Source organism: Acanthochromis polyacanthus, chromosome 2 (genome assembly GCF_021347895.1).
Source record: "Acanthochromis polyacanthus isolate Apoly-LR-REF ecotype Palm Island chromosome 2, KAUST_Apoly_ChrSc, whole genome shotgun sequence".
NCBI classification, from domain to species: Eukaryota; Metazoa; Chordata; class Actinopteri; family Pomacentridae; genus Acanthochromis; species Acanthochromis polyacanthus.
Window position 1 is genome coordinate 33,574,285 of NC_067114.1, and position 19,616 is coordinate 33,593,900.

The following is a 19,616-nucleotide window of genomic DNA, read 5'->3' on the forward strand; positions in this document are numbered from 1 at the left end:
TCCACTCAGGCAATTCCCCTCTGGTTTATTTGCAGTTAGATAAAACAACAAAAGGCAAAAATATCCGAGACAGACTCATAGGATACACATGCAGATGTGCTGAGGCATGTTGTGGAATGTGCTTTGACATACGTTAGAATAGGTATCAGCTTGTCACAATGTGTAGTGTTTATTGATGCTGTAAATGCCAAAAGGTGTAAGATGTCAGGTGGAGGTCATCTCATGAGGACGTTAAGGAAGGGTCTTCACACGTAACAGGAGGGTAGAAGAAATTTAGAGGCTCTAACTATTTTTAATTAAAACAGGCTCTGAGGCCCTCTGTCAACACATAATCTATCACCGAATATCAACACTAAGCTACTTACACACAGTATCACCAGGAAAAGGATTTGGTAAAAATAAAACGTAAAATGTGCAGCTTTTATTATAGCCCATGTAGAAGAACATCTCTAGTAATAAAACGTCTGTTAGCTGTATTAGAAGATGTTTTCCCAGGCATCCTTCCACATACAAAAATGTCCATCCTGATGATTTCTAGTGTATTAAATGATGATTTTTAAATGGATACAATATGATGAAGTTCTTCTGTCTTTTTGAAAGTCTTTAGTTGGTCGATCTCTGTTCCCCTGTGGGTTGACAACACCCTTTCAACATGTTAGATACACTTAGAAATCCATTGACATGTAACTAGAAGACCTATACAACAGAAATATTTTGACCTCAAGCTCACTATACATCACTGGAGAAAAAAAGTGAATCATACATTCCATGAGTCTGAGCTAAGGGCTTAGATTTTAGGTGACTATATATTTACAGCAAGGGGGAATTAGACAGTGTAGACTTTACCTTTGTCTACATTACATATTACCATCCCATTCTTCAATATGTTATCCAGTCACTCCCACATGTTTTTGCAGTTTAATAAATACAAAAGAAAATATCATTCAGTCTTTGTGCTTGAATAGCTAAAGAGCTGCAGCTTCGGAAGAATGCCAGACAATTTATTATGTTAGTATAAGGCAAGAGATCAATATTGAAACAGTGTAGCTCTGCCAGGATTGACTTCTAAATCATTTTGTATGAAAACCACTGAAAGGAAAACTTAAATGAGTTGATGATAGTTCAGAAGACGATCAGTTCATGGATATAAGGCAGAGTCATTAATGCTGTCACCTCGATCACCTACTCTCACTGAAGTGCCACTGAGCAAGACACTGGTACTGCTTTGCCGAGGCATCAAGAAATTTCTCCTCTAACAAAAAACTGAAAGCAAAATGTCCCTTTAAATTAGTATCTCATACTAATAAGCAAGATTCCGCAGTCCAAAAATTCCCCAGATGCAGTTTTCAGATGTCATGTGAGTATAATGGCACTAACTGTATACACTTACACACTACATGAGACTTCAACCACGAGTGCATTCATTTCCATTTTCAGTACACAACTTTAAATCTGACAGCACAGTTGTGTGATAAATATTTAAACACACATTTAAAATGGACAGCTACATTTTATTTACATTTGCTAAGTCTATGCTAACTAGCTAGGTTGCATTACGCAATAGCACTACTCTGCTTAATAGATAAAATATTTGACTCGGAAAACCCCAAATTTGAGCATCTGAATAGCTGTGGCTGGCAGTTTTGGTTTTAATCAAATCTAAGCTCTGTAAAGCTGCAAAGGCCAACATGTCCCCTTGGTGCATTCAGCGATGACAGGATTTTGAACTGAAGACAAGGTGACATCAATTAACTGCACTTGGCAGTTTGCTGATGATACGAAAGAGACAAAATAGATAAGAGTTGTTTCTTCCTGTAAATGGAGAGCTGACAGAGGCAGGAGCAAAAGATGAAAATGATATGACAATTGCATATAATTATACATTCACCAGAACAACATTAGCATTCATTTGGAGTCATGTTGATTAAAGCACTTTAAAGCTGCACTGATTATTGTTTTAACATTGACAACAGATCATGACTATTTGTAATGGAATAGGGGTTGATTATAATGACAAACTGGGCTGTTCCTCTCTGCTTCATACAGAATTTTTGAGTCTTGAAGCACATGGTTATGCTATTACAGTTTTTCCAAAAAATTCTTTGCTTGTTTCACACAACAGCAGGAAGGTTATTTTTTTCTCTGGAACATGTTTGGAAAGAAATTAACCGCACTTTAACTGCCCAGCCCCACACAGCTAAACCCTTTTCTGTCATGGGATACAAAACATTGCTGCTTTATCAAGCTACTGTCAATAGGTCACTTTTACTTTAAAGCTCGTGTCCGGAGTTTGAATCGCAGCGTCTCCCAAAACACTGTTGGTCCCACCCTCCCTCTGATTTCGCCCCTTTATTTGTGCACGTGCGCAGTACCTGAGAGGAGTGCCCGGAGTGCTGCAGCATCTTGCCTGTTTTGCTGTTTTCCACTCTTCTACATTTAGTACATTTAGTAAATAATAAAGGAATTACGTTAGAATTCTGTATTGAGTCTAACTTGTCCTAATACCAAAATAACATGAATCTGCTAGGACGAACGAGTAAAGTTTCAATATGTGATTACACTCGTGTATCCCTCTCGATGACGTCGTTTATCAAACTTAGTGCATTTACGCGTGTATATGTGTTACATTGTTTATTTACTTCTATCTAGAGTTCAGAATTGCATGACTCCTCTGACGAAGAGTATGTCCCAGACGCCCCAACATCTTCCTCCAGAGGTCGGGCATCTAAACGAAGCCGTCAGCCGGGCTATGGAGGCCGTGGTCGGGGAGCGACGCGAGCACCCTGAGCCAAAAAACGTCCTGCAGTCTCTTGGCCTGACAAGCCGTGGGATTGGTAACTTTTCTGGAAGCTGCTGATCCCTGATGCTCTCTCCTCCACAAGCAAAACAAATGTGCGCGCGGTTGCGTAGTGTGTAGCTCGCCCACCTCTGCATGGGCTTGCTTGCTGTGCGCGTAACCGTTGATTGACAGCATGACAAAGCGGAAGCTCGAACTCAATTGGTTGGCAGCGACCAGCGCTTTTTGGAATAACATGGGGGTCTATGAGAGGAAGGCGGAGCTCAGGAATAAATTTTCATATCGCGTCATACTAACATTATATTATAGTATCGAACTAGACTAACACATTTAAGCTTTGTTAAACAATGATACATAAATTGAAAACAAATGGAAACTCCGGACACGAGCTTTAAGGTTCATCACAGCTTCATTCAGAAACACTCACCACAGTTGTGATCCATGGTGCATGTGATATTCATCATACATGTGAGACTGGATAGTATGTCAACTGATGTATGATACTCAATAAAACACTAATAAACAACAGAGTAAATCTACACTAATAGCAAGTTTAGCAAACTGTCCAAATAACTGATGGACTAGTTCATTTATGATTTCCTACACACTGAAAATTCTGTCCATGCATGATAATCGAATGATATCTTTAGTGACATTAAAGTAAATATGGCCTGACAGCTGTCATGGAGCTCTGGACTCAATGTGAGAACGATCACGATGTAACAACTGATTTAAGTGAAACTTACTCCCTCTGTGGCTGTGTGGGACCTGTCTGATGTTAGAAGTTCTAACTGTGACTTGTTGGATCCTGATAATCCTGTCTCCATATTGGGGATAATTAATAATTCCAAGTAATTGATAAAGTTAATGCTGCTGTTCCATGTGCGTAAATGTATGTAATTCTCTCTCTCAAAGATGCTCGTGTAAACCCTGCTGCTGTCTGATGCTGCAGGTATTTAAACCGAGAGAAAGGTCTCTTGTAAAAGCCTAAATTACATTCATTATTGGTGAGTATCAATAATATGACCTGATCTGACTTGCTGAGATGAAGATAGAGACTGTATCAAGTGTATGCCTAATTTCTGAAATGTCCATCTTCTGGACACTTCTGTTTGCAATAGATATGAAATTGTAGAGCAGAGTGAATGAGAAAGGTGTTTTGTGATTGTGGTACCACACTGTGTCCTTTGCACTCTGGGCAAAGGACAGAGTCAGTCAACATATTTGTTGACCAATCATGGTGCTAAAAGGTGGAAAAAATCTTCTTCGAATCACTTCACATATCTTGAAGTACACTGCTTAATATTTGTTGATGTGACCACATACAGCTTAGACTTGTGCTGTGTTTACAGTAATTTGAAAATGTTAATAAATCAGACATAATAAGGTTCCCATCACAACTTTCGTGGAAAAGTTACCAGGGTTCTAATTCAGACATGAAGTCAACACGTTCAGATGCTGTCACTTACTGGAAAGGAAAGCATGTCTGAAAGGGGCCCTAGACAGATGACGATTAACAGTTATTCCAAGATGAAAGAGGCAGAGAACAAGAAACATTGGACTGAAATACTCCAAATGGTAACTATTGTTGTGCTGGATGTGTCAACAGCTGTTTACAAATCATGGATCAATGTGTCAAAAAAATTCTGTCTGCAACCAATACCACATCTTAGCAAGGGTACACAGGACACACGATATGTATTTACAGCATCTCAGCAAAGTGAGATGGAGCATGGCATCTTTGTGTTTACACTTTAAACCTTATCAATTGTAGTTTTAAGAATTCCAGTTCATTAAAGTGAAAAATAATGTGACTTGTGCTTCCAGAAATTATATCACTGAACCTTGTCAGGCTGTTTGATCGTTCTAAACATGTAACAAATGTAACAAAAAACAAGATGTTGCTCATACAAGAGAATATATAAATTAGCAGGTGTTCCTAAACCTGCTGTTCATCCCAACAACAAAAGCACATGTGCCTGACCATGTTGCATTTACAAAAAGCACATCATTAAATTCCTGCATTTGTACATGTGCAAAAAATAGAAAAAGGCCTGTCTAAATGTTGCACACTGATGCCAGGAGAGAAGATCTCCTATTCTGCTGGATCTTAGCAATAAGATGCCAGAGGAAGCTCTTCTCAGCAGGACCATTTGGACGGACTGACAGAGACTGTCTTCATTGAAAAAGTGGCATTCATGTCTCATGGGAGAGACTTTAATATCTACTGCAGTTGCAGTTTAGCACTCACATCCTGAAAGTTGATTTCCTCAATGAAGCAAATGGCTTGTTCCTTTCAAATAAATACGGTTGTGAGATCATAAATCTATGGCAAAGTACTGTTTGTGTACTACATGCTGGATTTTGAGTTAATGGTTGAAGATGTAAAATGTGTGTAAAAAGTAACATCTTAACTTGGGATTCTAATTCTAATGTGAACACATCAAAGTTAAGTCCTGCAAATGCTCCCGAACAATGTGAATGGAGCAAACTGACCATATATTAATGGATAACTGTTTTAACCTTTACCAGCCAACCTATGTATTTACAGTTTGCTATGTTTGCTCATTGTGTTTGTGCTTGTTTCCCAGATCCCAGCAGCTAGCACTTCAACAGCAGTTAGCATGTGAAATAGGCCGTGAGCGGGGCTGTGGTGGGCTTTCATTGGCTGATGAGGGGGAGGTGTAGTTGTCCTGGCTATCCTTGTCCCTCGCTGCAAGCCTTTTCCCCTGTTCCTCTTTCATAAAGAGCTCCACCATGAGGATCTTCTCTTTGTGAATCTGAAGGCTGATGTCTTTGGGGATGTCTGGGATGAGCCAGTCCACAAAGTCACTCATAAGCATCACAACATTCTGCAGGACAGAGCAGAGACCAGAGCACCTTAGAAGCAAGCTCCTATTAATGGACAGAACCTTTTGCTGAACAGCAGCCAGCACCACCACCCTACTGTGTGTTTTGTTCTTTGGCTTCATTTTTGCATTGATGATGAAAACGGAAAACGGTGATGTCCTACTGAAGCATGGTACAACAGGAGAGCCCTGAAGATAACAAACTGACTTATTTATGTCACTTACACAGCAAACTCTTTCTACAGTTTTTTGAAACAGGTCATGACAAACTGCCAGTTATACCAGATCAACTAAGACTGTGGCTTTAAAACCACTCAGTGAAATGAACTGAGGAAAACAAATTGAATTTTTTACTGATAATTAAAAGAAAATAATTTGCAAGAGGAGATGGCATTTCCAAGTAGTCTCACTTTAAGAACATTAGGAGAGCAAATAATGCTACCAAAGCTGCTTTTTAATGTAAAAAAAATGTAATTATAAATTGATATGTAGCTTTAACCAAATGAATATTTCTATGTTTATATGTGTTGTTTTGTTTTTATTAGCAAAGTTTAAATTGAAACCTTAAAATGATATGTCTACATTTTGACATTTTAAGTCTAGAATTTGAAGAAATTTGACTGAGTATTTTATAAATTAAACTCTAAGTGGCACAGTTCCATATGAGATGATTCCATGAGATACAAATGCCTGTTTGAAAGTGTGTGGAAGAATACAGCTCATGTGATTTGGTATTATTATGTTTGTGTCGTTCCAAACCTGAAAGACAATAACAAAGGCGAGGCGGGCAGCTAGTATGGCCCAGAACTCCTTGGAAAGTTCATATGGCGTGTTAGACCAGGGAGGCTCTCTGTAGTCCTTATATCTGGAGACAGCAAAAAGGAGAGTCTTAATGTATTTGGACACTTTTATAGTGTGCAATATAATTTACATGTCAACTGATTTAAAAAAAAATTAACATTTCTTAATATTTGCATTATTTATAAGCGAAACAGTGAAGTATTTCCTTTGAACATTCAAAAGCAAATACTTTAGAAAGATTATACAGTGAACCCTCGTTTATCGTGGGGGTTACGTTCCAAAAAGAACCCGCGATAGGCGAAATCCGTGAAGTAGTCAGCTTTATTTTTTACAGTTATTATACAATACTGAACAATACAATGAAACCAAAGACCAAAATCTGTTTTCAAGCCCAAGCATTTTAAAAAAAAACATAAATGTTTTCAACAAATAACTATGATAGTTTTTGGAAATACTGTAAAACAATATTTTTAATAGTCACTACGAGGTTGGACACATTGTGACTCGCGTATTTCACCGTTCCTCTGACTTTGCCGCTCCGCCGTAGCGTCTTTTTCTACTGAAGGCTGTGGTGCAGGTGTGTTTTTCCGAGAGAAAAACATAGTTATGGGTAATTGTTGGCACTCTTTTTTCTTCTGGACAAGAAGATTTTTATAAACAGACATGCCACCTTCGATTATATTTGAGAACTGTAATGAACGACACATCAAAGGGTCCCATTCTTGCGCCGAACGCTGAAGTTCCGAGGCCATTCTTACCATGGGTGCCAAGTGACCAAGTGTTAGTCCATCCTCCTCATCTTTATCAACACGTGTCCCCTCTTCTTCCCCTTGTCCCTCATCCTCGCTTGGTGGCTTTGTCATTTCTGCCAGATCTTCATCAGTCAGCGGATGTGTGTGCGCATCAATCAGGGCATTAATGTCATCAGGAGTCATATCATTAAAGCCGTCCTCTCCGAGCTGTTTAGCTAGATTCACAGCTGTATCTACCGCGGAGTGATGGATCTCGTCAAGGGAGCTTCCGGTCGGGTTTTGCACTGCCTCTGGCCACAGTTTTTTCCAGCAGGCATTCAAAGTTTCAGTTTTCATCTCCTGAATAGCCCACTGAATATTTTGGAGATATGATGCAATGGTGTATCCATGCCAGTAGTCCTTTAGTGAGAAATCTTGATCAGAGTCCACAGCATCAACAAGATGTTGCAGGGTGTTGCGCGTATAGAGAGCCTTGAAAGCACGGATGATGCCTTGGTCAAAGGGCTGAATCAGCAATGTGATGTTCGACGGCAGAAATTCGATTTGCACACCATCATAAGACAAATCATCAGCGTGACCTCCAGCGTTGTCAAGGAGCAGAAGCACTTTACAGTCTAGTCCTTTTTCTCTCAAATAACGCTTGACCTCCGGGATGAAACCAATCCAGATTGAGCGCTTTTGTCATCCAAGCCTTTGCGTTGTGCATCCAGTAAACGGGCAACGCATCCTTATTTTTGTTTTTCATGGCTCTTGGATTTTTAGACCTATAAATAAGTCCTGGTTTTATCACAAAACCTGCAGCATTTCCACACATAACGAGAGTCAAACAATCTTTGTGGGCCTTAAATCCCGGGGCTTTGGCTTCTTCCTGCATGATAAAGGTGCGAGAGGGCATTCGTTTCCAAAATAAACCTGTCTCGTCCATATTAAAAACTTGTTCAGGCTTATATCCCCCTTCCTCAATGATCGCTTTAAATTTGTTGTTCACGTATGCCTCTGCTCCAGCGGTATTCGCAGAGCCATGCAGAAAAACATTTTTAAGTCCAAAGCGTTTCTGAAATTTCTCAAACCAGCCCTTGCTGGCATTAAATCGGCTTGTTACTGCATGATCAGCACTCGTCGATGGCCCGAAATCCTACTCTTCTTCGCTGTCATGAATGTCATCGCTGTCAGCAAAGGTTTCATAAAGATTTTTAGCTTTTGTGCGGATTACGTTGGTATCTAGCGGAATGTTCTTTTTCCTGCAGCCGTTAATCCACAAAGCTAAAGCAGACTCCATCCTTACAATGGTCTTGTTGCGGACAGTTACAACCCTTTTTGGATCCTTGTTAAAACTTATTGCTGCTGTCCTCCTTATGTTATTTTCCTCCTTCTTTATGGAACGAACCGAAGATTCATTTATTCTGTAATGGCGCCCGACAGCCGCATAGCTTCTACCTTCCTTCAGCATGTCCAGAAGTTTAACTTTTTCTGCGATATTTAGCATCTTTCTCTTCCTTTTGGGCGTGTCCTCAGGTGCCTTTGCCGGTGCAGAACATTTCGTCGACATTGTGGGTTTTGTCATGGAGAAAATTTGCAAATGTAATTTGGCAAGCTGTACAGAGACGAGGCGCAGAGACTGTTCACGTTGGTCAGTCCCTTAGCCAATCAGGATGCAGAACACAATGCACTGTTAAAAAAAAGCATAAAAAACTGCACTAAAAAAATCCGAGAAACAGCGAAGCCGCGAAAGGTGAACCGCGTTATAGCGAGGGTTCACTGTATTGAAAATACAGACCATAAAATGTATGGAAAATGAAGTGAAAACACCTAACCACTGACACACAAATTAGAAAACCTGTGATCACTGCGTATACATCCGATTTCAAGTCAGTCTAACTGCATGAACATGAACATAAAATGTGAACAACAGAACATTGTCAGTTTTGGATTTATGGGTTCCCACTCATGCTAATTTGCATGAGTGGAAAACATGACATATATAGAGGGCACCATTGATACTGATGGATACACCAAAATACTGGCTGTCACCATTACTCCCTGTCTACAGAACCTTGACATGGGAGGAATTTTCCACCTGATTACCATCAAAAGCACACAATCACAGTAGAGTTTCTCAAGAGAGAAAGAATGAAAACTATGACCCTGGCAAGCATGTCACCTGACAGAACATGTTTGGTGTATTTTAAAGAAAAAGGTAGAGCAGCACAACCCCTGCAACAAAGAGCTGCTGAAAAGAATAGCAGAGCAGAAGAACAGCAGAACATCTCTCCCGGGGGCCATATGAATCTCAGTTATGTAAATTGTAAAACAAATACCCCACTGTTCAACATAGAACTATTCTAAAGTAATGTTATATCATTGTGAATCATTTGATATTTCAGTGATGTTGGTAACTCGCTTCTGTTACATTCTTTTGAAGCAATACAGTTTGGTGGTGAGCAACTTAGAACTGGGTGCTGGGAAATTTCCCTTACTCTTAAATCCCAATGTTTACATGTATGAACTCAGTTACGTCTAAAGTAAGTGAAACCTTACCTGCACATATCTACTGGGTAGCCAAGATGCATTGGCTCCAGAGGGTCTGTATCAGGCTGAAAATCACTGACGTTGAAGTATGACAGAGTGTGATTGATGAAACCGTGCATGGTGCCGTCGGGACTGTACGTGTACTGGTAGACCAGCCGAGGGATGAAATCAGATGTGAAGGAGATGACAAAAGCCTGAAAGACAGAAAATTGCTCATCTATTCACTGTTGTTATGAAACCAGTAACCAGGAGAAGCTAAGATTTCCTCCTGCCGATTTATTCAAGGAATCTGTAACTAAGTATTTTCTTTCATCTTCAGTTTCAAGTTTAGTGTTACAGCAAGCATGTTTAAACTAAGGCCTACAAGCCAACTATAGCCTCATATCGAAATTTATTTGGCAGTGAGATATCTTAAAACTGGAATTAAAGTATGTCCTGCTGTTTGTATACAAGTGTAATTCTCACTGTATATGCTAGGTGTCTCTATCACTATACATGTTTAAAGCCTATCTTTGGGGTCTCTCACTTATTCAGGAAAAATCAAGACAACTTTTTAGCACATCTCACAAAATTTGCAAGAAAGTGATGAGCTTGTGTTGTATATGTATGAAATGCAACATAACACATGACATCATAAGTTGTGAAGCTTCAACATTTCTCAACATTGTCCATGTTGGACTTTGCTCATCTCTGCTACAAACTATCCTTATTTTACCAAACACGAACATTTCTGTGAAATGATGATATAGTGTGGCTGTGCTCACAGAGTTTAACCAGAACTATAAAGACTGATAGAAACAGAGTAGTACAGAGTTTAAAGAAAGCTAGGACTTACGTTAACGATGACTGCTACCTTACTGAGGCCCCTCAAGAGGTTGTACCAGATTCCTGCAGAGCGACAGAAGGAGTCATTCGGGTACAAAACAGCAGCTCTAACATGTACTATAGGAGCAGTAAGTAGCAGTCACCACTAGATGGCACAAACACTCTGCATGAGAGGGTGCAGGACTCACAAATGTTATAGGTGACTTGTTAGGATTGTTTGGTTCATGATTTAGCCCAGTAACTATAAAGTGTTTCTTGGTTACCCCACACAATAGGTTCTGATAAGTATTTTCATTTATTTTCTCTTCAAGTCTGCACAGGAAGAAAACTAGCTTGCAGAAACCTGAACCTTGTAACATGTAATCCTACCTCGTGTTAGTTTCATGTTACAGGTTTGCTGTGGTGTAACAGACTGGAAGAAGGCTCGATTACAAAAAAAAAAAAACACTGTATGTCTATGTCATATAAGGATGTGCTGATGTCTAACAAAAACAGCCTTCAGTTATAACAATGACAAATTTAGTTAAAATGTGACTCAAATCAGTCTTAAAACGATAATCATATGCTGTAAAAAGGTGTTTTTGGTCCCTGATATCATTCCTCCACAAAGATCCCTTATTTGTTTACAATTTGAGTGATGGTGGGACAAAATCCATAGTAACCATTCTGTGCCAAAATGTTTTATAAAAAGTTTAAATGATCTGACCCAGGGAGAACAGTGGGCCTCATTCATGAAGCGCTCTTAAGAACAAATCTGTTCTTAGAGCCTTTTTAACCCTTTAAGCTTCAGTCAATTCCAGCCGTTTTCAGTACAAAAAAATCGCTAATATTCTATTTTTAAATAAAAAAAATTACGAAAAATACGGGGAATATTGGACGTGCATCGGGAGGTGCATTTCCTTGAAAACGACCGATTCGGGGATTTTATACCGACTTCAGGACATGTTTTGGACAAAATAGTTTACTGGCTTGTGTCATCTGGATGTAAAAGGTTGGATTATGGCCGTTTTTTGTGGAATCTTTTTTTGTGTGTGTAATAATAAACCCGGAAATGTGAGTCGCGCTGTGTGCGTTGAAGCCGTGTATAGAGAACGGATGGATGAATATTTGTTTTTGTCGGACAAATGTGTTTTTCTCACCCGCTGTGGTAATCGCATCTGAAAGTGGTTTATACCGGCGGATTCATGAGAATCTAAGCTTTCCATCGGTGTATAGTGTTTGTATAATCGCGTTTGCACCCGTCGGACATTCTTGAAATTCCTATGCAAATTAGTAGGTGTACCGCCGGCGGTACACTGAAGCTTAAGATTTTTGGCATTCACAAACGTGTTCTTAACTGACCTGTTCTTAAAAGTAAGAACAAATTCTAAGAACACTCAGGAGGACTCTTACACACAAAAAATCTGCTCTTTTAGAATTTTGTTACAGTCAAAACTGATCCAAAAATTTGAATTTCTTTCTTAAAATGATTCAAATATTACCACAAATTATTTAATTTAAAATTAGATTTATTCAAGTGAATTTTAGTGATCAATAGTTTTATAGTTCAGTGCCAGTTAAACTCAAAATCAGATTTTAGATCTGAAGCTGCACTTGGTCACCCTAACATGTTTGGAGGTCTGTGGGAGGTACAAGCGCAATGACCACTACGATGTGCACGCGCGATGACCGCCGCCACGTGCACACGCAATAACTATTGCAACGTGCGTGCGTAAGCTCAGTGAAGCTGACCCCCCACCCACAGAAAAAATCCAAGCAAACAGGCTGAGTGGTTAGTGCCTCGTTTGTGCTGATTTGTGCCGTTAAAATTTTCGTTTGTGCTGCTATCATTTTTGAGATATTAAAGATTATTTTTTAGGTCATTCAGAGGTCATCATCTCCCCAGCTTGCTCCAAAATGAACCAGACTTGTCTACTTTTTTAGTGCTTCGTTCGTGCTGATTTGTGCCGTTAAAATTTTCGTTTGTGCTGCTATAGTTTTTGAGATATTACAAGTTTTATTTTTGGGCAATGACGTCATCATCTCCCCAGTTTGCTCCAAAATGAACCAGACTTGTCTACTTTTTTAGTGCTTCGTTTGTGCTGATTTGTGCCGTTAAAACTTTCGTTTGTGCTGTTATAGTTTTTGAGATATTACAAGTTTTATTTACAGACGATCACATGACCCGAATTGATGACGTCTGTGGTCTGTCACATTTATAATGTCTTAATGTATATAATGTGTATAGAACTACTGTAATAACATCTGAGGATGTTCCACCTGTGTTATTGCTGGAAAATGTCTCTTTGAACTGACTTTGTGCCTTTGTGTGTACATTTGTTCAATAAAATTTGGTTAAATAAACGTAGAATGTATGTTTATGTTACTAATTTACATTTTTAATGAACTGTGCTTTATATTTACTTTGCCAATCACATTTCTGTCATAAGACATTAAATGAAATCGCTTCAAGGTTTATTTAGGAGCATGAAACATTTAAAAAAAAAAAAAACATTCAGCACTCCCCACTAAGAACGACACAAAATAGCAGTCTTTCACAGCCATTCAACAAGACACACACATTGGATGACCTTTTCACAATTTTACTATTTCAGTGGCATTTTTACAACCTTCAGACAAATCTGATTTCTAGACACGGTAAGTGCACTTGTAAAATACCGACATTTTAGTTAAAATTCCAAGTTAACACATGGTATAGGCAACATGATTTAGCTAACATGGTATCGCTAACATTTTAACGGCACAAATCAGCACAAACGAAGCACTAAAAAAGTAGACAAGTCTGGTTCATTTTGGAGCAAGCTGGGAGGATGATGACCTCTGAATGACCTAAAAAATAATCTTTAATATCTCAAAAATGATAGCAGCACAAACGAAAATTTTAACGGCACAAATCAGCACAAACGAAGCACTGAAAAAGTAGACAAGTCTGGTTCATTTTGGAGCAAACTGGAGGGGTGATGATGTCATCGCTCAAAAATAAAACTTGTAATATCTCAAAAACGATAGCAGCACAAACGAAAATTTTAACGGCACAAATCAGCACAAACGAAGCACTAAAAAAGTAGACAAGTCTGGTTCATTTTGGAGCAAACTAGGGGGATGATGACCTCTGAATGACCTAAAAAATAATCTTTAATATCTCAAAAATGATAGCAGCACAAACGAAAATTTTAACGGCACAAATCAGCACAAACGAGGCACTAACCACTCAGCCTGTTTGCTTGGATTTTTTCTGTGGTTGGGGGGTCAGCTTCACTGAGCTGCGTGAGTAATATCCACCACGCTGACCGCCACCACGTGCACACGGCCCGGTGTGCACGCGCGCGCTGACCGGGGAGACAAGGCGGACATGGCCTGGGCAGTTTTACCTGTCACTGCAACAGAGGCAGAGGGTGTTTTATTACGACACACACCCTTTCTGAGTATAAAAGTTTAGCTGTCTCAGGTCAGACTTTATTGGCTGTTTGAAGCTCTGTCATCTGCAGAAATGACCATCACTCTGGTGGGCGGCGTTTCACCTGCACTCCAGTGCTCACGTGTCTCAAACACGCTCTTGCTGCTGCCTTATAAGGAAGTTTAGAGGGTGTACCTCTTACATTTACAAGTCAATACAATGTAAATGTCATGTTAATGAGAGGGGAGGGTGTTCGTAGAGACTGTTCTTGAATCCGGGGCATCTCCCTCCTAAGAACAGATTTGGCTTGTCAAGAACGCTTCGTGAATCCAACGTACTTTTCTCTTGGGAGTTCTTAAAGCCGTTCTTACGAACGCTTTTCTATGAACGCGTTCATGAATGAGGCCCAGTGTCTTTTTTTTTTTGCTGTACTATTAATATTACAAGTATTGATGCACATTTTTGTCCCTCTCTTTTTTTTGTATGTTTTCGAAATGGGTAGGGAACTGTTAAAAAATTTACATTTGTAGCAAAAATAATTATGTTTGTGATCATTGAAACTTTAAATAAATTTGTGGAAAAATAAAACAGTGTCTTTTCCAAAATTTGTGCTCTCTGTACCTTTACTATAGCTACTATACCCTTTGCTGCCCTGAACAGCTGGAATAAAAGGTAATAAGCTAGAGAAAATTTAGTAACTGTGGAAGATACAAACTTGATTTGGTTCAGATTGCATGTTATGATAAATGGAACAGAAAGAGGACTGCAGATTTTGTCTCGTCTGTAACAATGTCTCTCTGCAACCAGTATGGACAGGAAAAACCGATTCTTTTGAAAAGATGTCAGCAATTTTATGTAAGTGAAAATTCAGTTTTTTTGATTTGTCTGTTGAATCCCAATTTGAGCAGAACGTTTATCAAGACAGATTACTTGTCTCCTTCATCCTCAGCTCTTCTCTTGGATTTTTCCCACACATGTAAGTAATGTTGCTGAAAACATCTAGAGGAAAAATCATGTTGAAACGTACCAATGTCTTTGGCTTTGGCCGCAATTGGCCTGCGCAGCTCCATAACAAACTTCTTGGCATCCAGGCGAATCTCAATGATGTTATTTAGAAGAGCAAAGAGTGGCGCCAGAGGAAAAGAAGCCACAAAGAGAGTCACCATCCCAAACTGGATGACTACAGAAACAGATGACAGGAGAAATAAGCAAGGATAACCTCTTAGTCTTTTACATCAAAAAATGAAACTGACTGTGGACATACTACAGGAGTTTTAAAATCCTAAGATAATTTAAAATGGGGTTGGATCACACACACAAAGCCTTTACAAGCATTCTTCTGTCTAATCTCAGATATGCAAGATTTGAAACTAATCACACTACAGGATACTATATGGATAGTAGTTCCAGAGGGAGCACAGAGCAGTGCCACAGCTCATCTGATCTCATGGGGAAGTAGATATGAATAAAATAAAGTATGCGGTGTAACATCTGACTAAAACACTGATAATACTTTGCAGTAAGAAAAAAAACAAAACCAGGAACTTAAACGAGCCTGGTTGAAAAAAAATGCTTTGAAGGATGTGGTCAACATGGTTTGCTTACTGGATGTGAGATTTTAACTATCATCTTTAATATCTGTAGCACAAGTTAGCCTGAAGGCACAGAACGTTTAGCGTGGCATGGAAACAGTGCTCCGGGCACTTGTGTAATCATTGTATCTACAGGGACTTTAATGCAAAACATGTCAGACACGTTTGATATTGATCAGGGCGTCCCCAATCAGTCTGCATGGTTGTAAGGAGGGGTGAAGCGGGGGTGAATTGACCTGAAACTCCTGTAGCATGAGCCCAGCCTAAGCTTGAGTAAAAAAAAATTGTGATCTTAGTGGTCGAAAATGTGTGTAAATCTGTTAAGAACAAACAAGCAAAAGAAATCAAGACAAGGTTCAGAAATTAAAAAACAACAAAACTAAACATACATTTACGTTCCTTTCCTATAACATACACAGTTACAAAAAAAAGTAAGTAGGTTTCCGTGGTACATCACTTTAGTCAGTTTGAAAGAGGATCAAATATTTGCTTGTTTAAATATGTGAAAATGCAAATATGTGCTAATTTTTCACATGATTGTAGAATTTGTTTGTATTTACCTGATTTAACCACCACAACACAGCATGGAGAAATATGGTAAAAAAAAAAAAAAAAAAAGAAAAAAAATGCATTTTGCTTTAAATCTGTCAGTGACAATGCTTTACTGCAATTGAAGTTCTATTAAAAGGTCACATGAGCCCACATAAAATCTAAACTCATCTACTTTAACCTTCTTTTCCATCACTAAAGAATGAAACAACTACATCTGATCATTACACTGTAAACTATCTTTAACTGAAAACAATCTGAGCACACAAATAAAGTGACTTAAACACACTATTCTCATCTCATATGCTAGTTTAGTGTCTGCTACTGCATAAATCTAAAATAACCAAAGCTGCCTTATTTGTGATGTGTACATGTTGAACTGAGCCCTCAGAAGCTTGATAGATCATCTGTTGGAAACCCAGATGTATATTGAACAGATGTTCAGGCTGGAGAGAGCCACACCAGTGTAGGAAGCCTCAGCTACATTAAAGCTGCATTTATTCATTGTTTGATCTCTTAGAAAGTGCAGAACAAATTAAAAATACATCTGAAATGTATTGTTTTTTTAAAAAAAATGTGTTATTCGTAACACATTAGCAAACAGCTGCCTACAGTATTTACACATCCAGCAGAGACAGAGCAGCATTAGCACTGGAGCCATCTTTCTGGAATTCAGTGGAAGAGGACAGATTCTGATGTAACGAGCTGCCACTGCATTTGGTGAATGGGGTTTAGAATACAGAGCATTGCACTGGTGACATTGTGTTTCATTATTTTGTATGTCTTGCCTGTGCCTTTTGTAACATTTGAGTTGTCACAGAGTTTGCATGTTGTCTTGTCTGACTGCGGTTATGGTTTGATTGGAATGTGGTATGTGTGGTATTTAATCAACAGAGTTGTGAACACCAAGTTTCTGGCTGATGAGTGTAAGCCTGATATGTACTCTTCTGTTTGCTCCACTTTGGTCATCATAAGGTCTTGATAAAAAAAAAAGTTTCTTTCTTCACTCATAGTTCATCTCTGTTTATGAGTTAGTGTATCTGCAGTTTAGCACTGACCAGGTAGTTTATTAGAAACAGCTGCCTGCTGCTGCTGTTAATAAAAATATTGATTAGTGCAGCTTTAAAGCCATTGTGCATCTAATGTACATATATGTTAATTTGGTTCTTTCCAATCATTGGCTAAAATAATGCAAAAGTGATTCCATCAATACTCATTACTTTAAAAGGTGAACCAATCAATATGCTAATATGTGTAACACAGGCTCTGGAGTGTAACTCACACTGATGCTCATTGTGTTGCATCAAATACCTGACTGACTGATGCTGTCTACTGTCATTACAGTCAGTGTTGAGCCATTTACTGAGATTTGTTTTAAACTGTAGCTCATTTGAAACTGGATGGTTGGGTTTCGTTTAGGTCTTTCATTTTGTGACTGTCCTACCTCAAACACTCCATCTTGCTACATGTGTAATGTGGACTAAAATGTCCAGTAAAATCATGAATGTAAATAATTTGGGCAATGCAGATTAACTCTTAGACATTAATTAAGTCTTAGACATTTGGAACACAGCTGCTATAGCAACCTGTCTTTTAAATGATACATACTGATCACACACATGACGATGTAACAGTGTTGAGCTAGAGTGGCTTTAGTTGTTATTCAGTAATATTGGGATATTTGTTTGCACTATAAGCCTGAGTCTGTCTCTTTCATTTAGATCTCCTTCCCTCAGAAGAGCTGTATGGATGAGCTACTTATTATTAATTTAGATCTCCAAACAGTGACTAGATGACCACAACAGCCACAAGATCTGAGCAACAAGAGTAAAACTCAATCACTTTGATCGACATATCTTCATTAAGCATACACTGTCCAGTACTTGGACACTGTTTTTCACTCTGCACTGAGATTTATTACTAGCAGTAGTCATCTCACCCACCATTGTGAATTGTATTGTATTGTACTGAATTGAACCTGCCTTCTTTGAGTGCACACAGATATACACACTGGCTGACTCTAATTAATAAGGCTCTTTTAGGCTTAATTATGCACTTTATTACAAAGAACAAAAAGGTTTCATGCCTTATGTTGCTGCACAATTCTTGTTTTATCTTGTGTAAGGACTGAATTTGGAAAAAGAGCTTTCTGAAAACTGTCTGAATTTATTCCACTTGGAGCCTTCCATTCTATCCTGAGGGATAGTGTGAGACCATTGAACAGTGCATGTGTTTTTAAATTTTAAATTGTTGTTTGTTGTCTATGTTACAGCTGGTAGACTTTTTATTGTATGCTTACTTTTCGAGGTCACCCTTGTGAAAGAGATTCTGATCTCAATGGGTTTTATCTGCTTAAATGAAGGTAAAATTAAAAACTACCATTCAAAAACTTGGTTTCACTCAGACAACTTCATGTTTTCCATGAAAATTCACACTATTATTCAATTGCTAAAAGGGTTTTCTAATCATCAATTAGCCTTTCAACACCATAAGCTAACACAATGTACCATTAGAAGACAGGAGTGATGGCTGCTGGAAATGTTCCTCTGTACCTCTGAGTAGATATTCCATTAAAATCAGCCATTTCCAGCTAGAATAGTCATTTACCAAATATACAATGTCTGGACTGTATTTCTGATTAATTTAACATTGACTTCATTGAAAAAAAACCTGATTTTCTTTCAAAAATAAGGACATTTCTAATTGACCCCAAACGTTTGAACAGTAGTGTACATAGACACTCACAGAAAGCTGTAATGTACATGAAGCATGATCCAGCCAGGGTTTCCACATCACTGGTTCGCTCATTTCTGTACATTACAATATTAAACTTCTTCTAAAGGTCAGCACAGTCTACCTTAACATGGCAATTAGTTTCTACATTCTTTATCAGAGGAACATATTTGCCATTTCAACAAATTGTACTGAAAGCAGCAGACATTTACAGCGTTAAGTAAAGGTCGATCATGAAACAGGAGGAAAAGAACAGGAATGAGTGTGTTTGTTGGCAGAAGCTGAGCATCACAGTGATTATTCCTAAGTGGCCACAGCCATTAAGCTTGACCTCAACATTAACACACAGCCTTTCTCAAACATCATGGACAGAAGACATCACTCTCATAGAAGAGATAAAGATGAAGACATATGCTCAGATGAGGTGGACAATGTATTACTAAAGAGGAGAGCTATATCAAGGATAAAACTGTATGTGTGGTTAGACTCACTCATCTCCATGTACTCGGGGCTAAGTCCAACAAATGGACCCAGGAAGTGGTCTTTCTCATGGCGTTGCATTGTTTTGTTCAGCTCCTCCTCTTGCTTTGAGTCCAAGTCCGATTTCCTCTTCCGGAGCAACTTCTTCAGCTTCCTGCATATACCAAGGAACCATGCCCAAAATTACACATTCAGCTATCTTAGAGCCTGACCTATATTTTACTAAAACACACAGTGTCAAACTAACAGTGAACATAACGGGAATTTCTGTAAATGCACACACATCTTGGAATTTCTCTACTTGTTTGTTAT

At 38.7% G+C, this 19,616-nt stretch overlaps 1 protein-coding gene across 2 annotated transcripts in view; it reads right to left on the bottom strand.

Annotated features, from left to right (window-relative positions):
* ano1a (anoctamin 1, calcium activated chloride channel a) overlaps window positions 1-19,616 on the bottom strand; it is a 101,921-nt gene continuing 82,305 nt past the window's right edge. For both annotated transcript variants that reach the window (XM_051941918.1, XM_051941911.1), the window contains exons 20-25: window positions 19,316-19,458; window positions 14,978-15,130; window positions 10,564-10,616; window positions 9,738-9,922; window positions 6,406-6,511; window positions 1-5,649 (exon numbers count right to left, since the gene is read on the bottom strand). In XM_051941918.1, coding sequence (XP_051797878.1) covers window positions 5,407-5,649; window positions 6,406-6,511; window positions 9,738-9,922; window positions 10,564-10,616; window positions 14,978-15,130; window positions 19,316-19,458 — 883 coding nt within the window. In that variant the 3' untranslated portion in view covers window positions 1-5,406. The remainder of the gene's footprint in view (window positions 5,650-6,405; window positions 6,512-9,737; window positions 9,923-10,563; window positions 10,617-14,977; window positions 15,131-19,315; window positions 19,459-19,616) is intronic.